Source organism: Terrapene carolina, unplaced genomic scaffold (genome assembly GCF_002925995.2).
Source record: "Terrapene carolina triunguis isolate 2854851 unplaced genomic scaffold, T_m_triunguis-2.0 Scaffold131, whole genome shotgun sequence".
Classification (NCBI taxonomy): Eukaryota; Metazoa; Chordata; order Testudines; family Emydidae; genus Terrapene; species Terrapene triunguis.
In genome coordinates this window covers 17,338,019-17,345,989 of record NW_020664482.1, presented here as the reverse complement: position 1 = coordinate 17,345,989, position 7,971 = coordinate 17,338,019, and the positions used below count along the sequence as shown (strand labels likewise).

At 42.1% G+C, this 7,971-nt stretch overlaps 1 protein-coding gene across 1 annotated transcript; it reads right to left on the bottom strand.

Annotated features, from left to right (window-relative positions):
- Positions 1-222: 222 nt before the first annotated feature.
- On the bottom strand, positions 223-6,719 carry NXT2 (nuclear transport factor 2 like export factor 2). The gene is made up of 4 exons (XM_024202576.3): positions 6,595-6,719; positions 5,800-5,886; positions 4,425-4,569; positions 223-3,836 (listed from the first exon to the last, which is right to left on the bottom strand). The coding sequence occupies exons 1-4, from the start codon at positions 6,607-6,609 to the stop codon at positions 3,658-3,660; spliced, it is 426 nt and encodes a 141-aa protein (XP_024058344.1). The 5' UTR covers positions 6,610-6,719; the 3' UTR covers positions 223-3,657.
- Between the last annotated feature and the right edge of the window lie 1,252 nt (positions 6,720-7,971).

Below are 7,971 nucleotides of genomic sequence, written 5' to 3'. Positions count from 1 at the left end.
CCTCTATTATGCTGCATTACTCTCCTGCTGATGCACATGACTGTGGAATCAGTTGCCACCATCAGTTCGTTTTTCTCATCACAGGAGAGACACCACCACTATCAAGGAGCATGCACACTGGTGGCCTCTGTTCTGAGACATTTGAGTACAATATGGTGGCAATAGTTAGAACATATGTAACTCAATGCCAAAACCCAAACAGCAAAGTTGAAGAGCCAAACGTTATTTCCTGAACTTTAATATAGTAAGAAAACACTATGAAAACTTGTAATAAAAATAAAATACCAGATCAAGCAATTTTTTTTAAGTGACACCCTTACAAGAGGTCATAAACAGTTGCAAAAGATTATAAAACATTCAAGTTTGTGGAAAGCTATTTTGATGTTAAAAAAGCATCACTTCTTTATATACTCAGAAGTCTCTCATCAGATAACAAGCGTTACCTATGCTAGCCTTTGAAGACAAAATATTTCCCTCCAAGAAATGGCAGCACTGAGCATTTTAAATTATTTGTGGCATGCTAAAAAGAGCAAAGCTACATAACTAGAATGTCAAAACAAAACTGACTAATGGAGGCAATACAAGATAGGCAAAATGGGTCTATCCAGTTAAGTGCCAGAAGATATTATTAGGATTTGCATTTGCTTAGCTTTTCACCTTGATTTTGTATTACTGCTTTGCTACATGCCCAGAATTTACTATTTTAATAGCAAGGGAAAACATCAGAGTGTTTGGACTTCTATGCAGTTTAGTTCTTATGATTTTGTACAAGTATTAAGAAAATTAAGAATTTTGGTTAGCAGGCAATTATGGCAGCCTGAGCACGCCCCCTTTTTTTTTTTTTTTTTTTTTTTTTTTAAGGCAGATCACCTCCAGCTAAAAAGACATAATCATCAATAACTGCCAAAGCCAAACCTTATTATGGCTCTACTGAAGGTGTAGTAACAAGGGAAGGGAAGCAGGAAGAACAGTGTGGAAGATCATCACTTCCACAAAAATCCATGCTAGCAACAGCCAAGATCCACTTCCAACTGTGAAATTAACACAATGGAAGGCAGAGCTTGTACAACTAGGTTAGTTTGTGCACATACTAAATTATGCTTCAAATAGTAAGAACTCGGAGCACCAGCCATACTTAAAGCCCAAACCTGTTTCCATCTGAACAGAACGTATAGAATGGCTACATCTACATCTAAAACTTCCATTGTTGTGGCAGAAAGTCTTAGACAATTGAACATGCTAATTTAAGATTTAAGGTGTCATCCTAATAATTTTAAATAAATATTTACTTGAGTATAAATGTGTTTGTTTGGTATAAGAATATTGTGTTCTGAAGACTGAATGTCTTCATAATTCAGAAGCCCAGTGCTGGAATTTCACCCATAAATGTTTTAGAGCTAAAAGTTATACTGATACTGTATGAAGACAAGATACAGATGAAATTCATATTCCTAGTGTAAGAAACAGTGAGTTGTAACCATAATACAACACCACCACAGTTCAACACTGCTATATAATTAGCAGGTAACTTCAATGTTAATTCTTCTTTTGATCTGGTAGAAAAGATATGAAAACCTCCCAACATTATTGCAAGGTAACATTACACAGTTAAAAAGGTCAATCTTTCCCCCACTATGCACACAGATCGCAATACATTTACGATAGCTACAACGTTAAAACAGTTTGGTAGTCCTTATGCCATTTTTAGATTCCTGTTTTCTCAAAAGAAGGAAAATAGAGGAAGCAGTTTCTTGAGCAAGGACTTTAGAGAGACCATTTCAGACTTTAACTATAGAAAATTTTCCATTTACGAGAGTTGGCCAATATATTACAAATTCGCCAACCTAATGATATAAACATTGCTGGAAACCTGGAAATACTGGTGCAGCCAACCATTTCATCTTTATATCAACTTATACCATTATTTGTTAAAACATATGTTAAGTATACATACGTTTTTAAAATATGGTTTATTTTCTGTTTTCTGATTTAAGGAATAAAATGAGTTGTTACCCAGTATAAAGGTAACAGCCTTGTGAATTGTCTAAACATCCGTCAGGATGAAATTAAGATCAGATATACAAGTTACTGTCGAATATATTTTTACTTACAAGCAGAGTGTGTGTTTTCAAGTACTTACTATGTGACTAGATTTCCATCCGTTTAATTTGCTCAACTTAGATTAGCAGTCTGAACACAAAGTGCTGCCATTCTGAGACCTAAAGCGTTAATTCGGGTTAAGAAAGCAAGCTACCCTCTAAACTTTAAAAACAATAAAAAAAAATTAAAAATAGAACCAAGAGTATAGCAATTGAAGGTAAACGTATTCTGAGAAACCCATAATAAAAACCAAACAGGAGAAAGACAAATGAAAGTTGCGCATTAACTTCGGATCGAAGGAAGATAAAATTTTCTCACGTAGAGAGGTTAATATCCTTCTGGGACCACAGTCGTCAAAGTATCTACTCTGAACAACTGCACTAAAGAGATGACTACCATATCATATATACAATTTCAATGCCACTTTCCTATTATAATGTTTCAGACTGATGGGGTAAAAGCTTGCAAATTCAAAAAAGGAGAAAAAGTTGCAATAAAATAAGTATGTTATGCTTCATAGTAATAATGAAATTACTAGCTACAGAAAACAGAGGATGACACAGCTGATTGATACGTAGCTTATACTCCAAGACTTCTAAAGAAAGGGAAGCAGCTTCTCAAATCAGCTTAGCATGGTTATCCTTTCCCTTTGCATTCAACAGAGCTGTTAGTGTGGACCTAGATCTACATAAGTGATCAGAACCAAATATTAACAGGGTTAAGCCAAAGGGGAAACCTGATAAGTGTTGTATTCCTTGTACATCCAGGACACTAAACATTGGCTTTACAACAGATGATTTTTTGAGAGTTTACACATGTTCAAAAGTTATATTTTCAATTTTCAGAGAGGAAGCAGAAAGTATGACTGTATTTGCCAATCCCTTTATTCCCCCATCCCCCAAACCATGTAATTCATTGGTGACACTACAACTCCAAGTGGGATCTCTCCATCTATTATATGAGAAGTTACTTTGATGTTGCCACTCTTATTGGAAAAAAGAACTCTAATGGTTGCCAGATCAAGCTCAAGGCTCAAAATAAGCAGTTCTAAGTTTCATATACATGTCACATATGAGCAACTAACTCCATTTCTCACTGTCATGGGTGTCTGCTTCAAAGATGGTGTTTCTAAGCTGAAATGATTGCACATCTGTATGAAGGGATTCAGTGTCCAAGTAGTGGAGATTTTAGCATTCAATATTATTGAAAAAGTTCCTGGAGCAGCAGGATAGTTGTATGTAAGGCATTTACAGGAATGATTTCAACATTACATGAGAGAATCACTAACACAAACTTCAGGAACGGTTAAGCCCTCTGGCTCACTGCCTTAAATATTTCACAGGGGCCCAAGTAACTTGAGCAAACTTCATCCATTTCAAAAATACATTTGCCATTAAGTCCAGGGCCACTAGGACTAGCACAACACAGATCTGCAGTACTTCCAGAACGAACGGCACACTAAGTGAAGGGATAAAGGTCTTCCACGTTTAAAGAATGACTGTCCAGAGAGCTAAAGTCACGCAATGAAGAGGGAAAGCAATCACCTCTCAGTCCCCATTAACTGGCCCAATCCTGGAAGCGGAAGCAGTCACTTGCAATCTTCCACACTGTGCTGGTAGGTGTAGCTTGTGCTGTCAGTAAGAAATTCTGGGTGAAGTAACGTTGCTTGTTGCCTTCGAATTTTACTCTCCCACATGTCACTACAAGGACTGTTGTCTGGCTTTGAGTAGCTTGCTCTTCACAAAGAGAATGAAAGATGTAAAAGAATAAAACAGTTATGCACAATTTCCCATCACCTCAATTGCTTATGTGAAATGCCAGAATGTCTACTTAACTACTAATCATCTCCATACAAGTCACAGCTGCGGATTTTTTAGCAAATAGTTGGAAGAGTATGTGTGTTAAACTGATTTTTATGTTGTATTGTTACTAACAGAAACACCTATGGTAACTTGTTCATTAGCAAATGTTGCTTTTTAATGATATTTTTAACTTGCACTGTTTATGTTACAGTGCCAGGTAGAGGTTAAAATTCCCTTGAAGTTAGTTTAATACATTAAGAGTAACTGCTTTAGTGGATGAAGATATCAAGGTTATATCTGAGTAAGCATTCTTAAAGAGGAAGTTTAATAAATTCTACTGTACAGTTTTAAGTAGTCACCCTCCCATTACTCCCCTTTATTTAAAAATAGCCCTACATTTCAGCCATCAGGTCTTTTCTTTACCTTGTTCTAAGAGCCACATCAATATTTATTACATTTGTTGTTCACTTTCTACAATTATAAAAAAAAAAAACACCACCCTGAATTATAAAATAATCTTACCATGAACAGGTTGGCAGTCTAACATATTAACTTGGAATTCACTAGATGGCAACATTTCAAAAAATTCTTTCAGTGCTTCTTGTCCAGACACTGCATTACCATTCCAAATTAATGTTGCTTTGTCCAAATAGAGTCTAGCCAACACCTAAAGGGATTATGAGAACACGTTTGGAAAAAAATCCATTATTAAAAATCAAGCTACTTGTTGCCAATATGGGAAACACATTCATATGATCAGAAGAATTAAAACAGTATTGCACATATTAGATCCTCCTTCATACAGAATTGACTGAAGTGTCCTACTCAAACATTGGCTTCCATTAGTAACTACCGTCCTTGATCAAGAATTGAAGCTACTACACAAAATGAATGTATGTTTCTTCGTAACTTATTTTGTTAAGTAACAATGTGCCTTAGTACTCAAGATAGACACTGATCAGGTTCTTCAGCTGTTTCCTGTAGGAGGAAGGGTTGGAACTGAAGCACTTCCCAGCATAGCCAAAGCAAAGTACATTGTCACCTCTCTACTGTAAGTTTTCATCTTCAAAGTATTCCCCATTAAGAAAAAGAACATAGGGAAGTGTAATCTGAATAAAATTAACATGCATATAAAAAGGGCCACTGGAAAGTTACAAAAGAACACAGCATAGCATGTCTGAGGAAGCAGGCCGGTGCTTGAGCTCTATAATACAAACCTTAAAGAAGGGTCTATGTTGACCTCTTGCTATCTCTATCACGCATACTCATCTAGAGATCCATAAATACCACCATATTAAACAAGTGCGTGAAAAAGCATTCAGATCAGCAATTCTTCAACTGCAGTCCATGGAGCATTTCCTGATCATAAGATGCTGGTACCGCTTTCTCTTCCTCAGTCATTTCTAGAGATACCCAAACTCAATTATAATGAAGGGACACTGCTAGCTTAGGAGGTTAGGAGAAAGGAAACTTACTAATTCATGAGATCAGAGATGAGATGTTCTGAAAAAGGAAACTAATACAACTGATTTTAACTGTATATATTCAAATGTACTCTGCACTGTAGCTGCCGAAGGAAGAGATAAAGAGACAAATAGGATCATGGTTGCGAAGGGATCTGAGACATGCTTTAGAAGCACTTCACACAATGAAAAAAATTTAAGAATCCCTAATTTAGATAGTACCTTGAAGGATACTTCATAGAGCAGATCAGAAGACACACTGAGATCTGGACTCTGCCAGTAATGATAAGATGGGTGGTAGCTAACTCCCAGAAGTCTTGAAGGTAGCTAACTCCCAGAAGTCTCGAAGTATATAAGAGGATCAGTCTGACAATGGAAGAACACACAAGAGTGACAAGGGGATAACAACTGAGTCTTGTTAGGGATCTACCTACCCTTCTTCTTTTATCCATCGTTTCATAGTAAATGTTGACAAACTCTTCAGCAGCTCTACAAGTCTGATCCACATGAGTTTTAAAGTTCTGGAAACAACAGCAGCAAAACCCTCACAGTTACATAAAGCAATGTAAAACAGTTGGTTTGATAAAATTCTATGAGCAGTTTCTCCAGCAAGTAAATTAATACGTACAGTAACAAAATGAGATTCCAAAATGGAAACATCCTGTTACCCTACCACCGCTCTCCCGCAAAGAGCTAACGCTGAACTGTTTCCTATAGCACACACGACAGGGCTTTCAAGCCCTGTGAATTCCAGGGACTCCCTTGCAGGCTGATCGACAGTCAAACTGATCTCGAACGAGAAATGGCCTGTTAGTTTTAACATTCCAATTAAGTTCCCCTGGACATTTCACCCAACGACTCCCAGTTACCCCCCCCTGCCCCCCCCCCCAACAATCTTGTCATTTTTCTCCCCCACGCGCATTTATACCCTGCAGATAAATCTCACCCCCCCTCCCAGTGCCGATTCCGGCTGCTCGGGGCAGGGCCCGTGCTGCCCTCTGCCAGAGCTCGGCTAGTCTCGCTCAGGGGCACGGCACTTTTCGTGGCCATGGCCCGAGTTCCGGGAGCCCGAGGCGGGCAGGGCCGCGCGGCGACTGGCCCGAGGGGGGCACCCCACACGCAGTCCCCGGGCCCTGGCTCCCTCATGGAGGGCGAGCTGCCGCTGCCGTTGCCTCTGCCCCCCTCCCCCGTGGCTCAGGCCTCGCGCTCCAGGCCGCCCGCGGACTCACCACGGCGGCGGCCATACAGGCAGCGAAAGGGAAGCCCCGGCCCGGACCCGGCGCAGAGGACAAGGCGGGAGCAGCTCTCTGGGAGGCTGAGACCTCGGCGATCAAAAGAAAGCGGATGTGTCCCGCCAAACCAGCGTCCCCCTTCCGGCCGCGCAGCGGTCCAACGCACAACGCCTTCCGGTGAGCAACTCGGAGCTGGGCCGCGGGCTTCCACAGCTAGGGTGGGGCCAACCTCCGCGCATGCGTCGTGAGCCCGGTGATGGGGGCCCTGGGCCGGGCTTCAGGTGCAGGTGGTGGGACGGTGGCGCGAGGAGGAGAGGGGCGGAGCCGGCCGTTGGGGTGGAGTAGGCAGCCCCCACGTGCTCCCGCGAGCCTTCCTCCCCCTTCCCAGCTGTCAGCGCCACAGCCTCTGCGCACCGCCCGGTGTCAGGCGAGGCGCTGCCACCCGCGCCCCCAGGGGACAGGGCCAGATGGACATCGCGCCCCTGGCTTCAGCAGCGCCACGACCATCTACCCCGCCCGAGGATCCGGTTCCCACTGTCTCTGCGCGGCGCGCAGCTCCGTGCACACACCCAGCACAGCGCAGAACTGGGCGCAGAGTCCGGGAGTTGCACAGAGTTAATGCAGAGGCTGCATCCTGGCGAGAGAAAGATGCTGAAACATTTAAGCGAAGGGGGGAAAGATCTGGGCTCCACTGAGATGAGAAATGAGGAGGGGGAATCAACGTGCACAGATACATATATCAATAAATAGGAGGGCTGGTTTATCTTCTCCGTACTGTTCATTAATCAGCACATCAGGCACTGCAGAGGAGAGGGCTCTTGTGCCAACAATGCCTGGTCACCATATAAATGCCTAGGCCTTTTGTGAACCCTGCGAAGCCCTTAGTCTGAATGATATCATTAACAATCTAATCTTTAGAAATTGCAATAATGTGCATATATTGTCTATGTTGGTATTGTCCCTATTTTTATCTTATTAATATAATACCATTTATATTATCATTTCTGTCTTGTCAGAGTATAGAAAATACAGATATAGGTACAAAAATATAGGCAATACGATATATATATATATATTGAGTATTTCTGCTTTATTCACAGTTTGTCTATGTATACCAGGGGTTGGCAACCTCTGGCACGCAGCTCTCCAGGGTAAGCACCCTGGCGGGCCGGGCCAGTTTGTTTACCTGCCGCGTCCGCAGGTTCGGCCGATTGCGGCTCCCACTGGCCGCGGTTCGCCGCTCCAAGCCAATGGGGGCGACGGGAAGCGGAGGCCAGCACATCCCTCGGCCCGCGCTGCTTCCCGCCGCCCCCATTGGCTTGGAGCGGCGAATCGCGGCCAGTGGGAGCCACAATCGGCCGAACCTGCGGACGC

Coding starts and splice junctions, on each gene's coding strand:
- NXT2 (XM_024202576.3), bottom strand. Junction 4,570..5,799: donor CGATGGATAAAAGAAGAAGG/GTAGGTAGATCC, acceptor TAATCCCTTTAG/GTGTTGGCTAGACTCTATTT. Junction 3,837..4,424: donor AGACTGCCAACCTGTTCATG/GTAAGATTATTT, acceptor CTCTTTGTGAAG/AGCAAGCTACTCAAAGCCAG.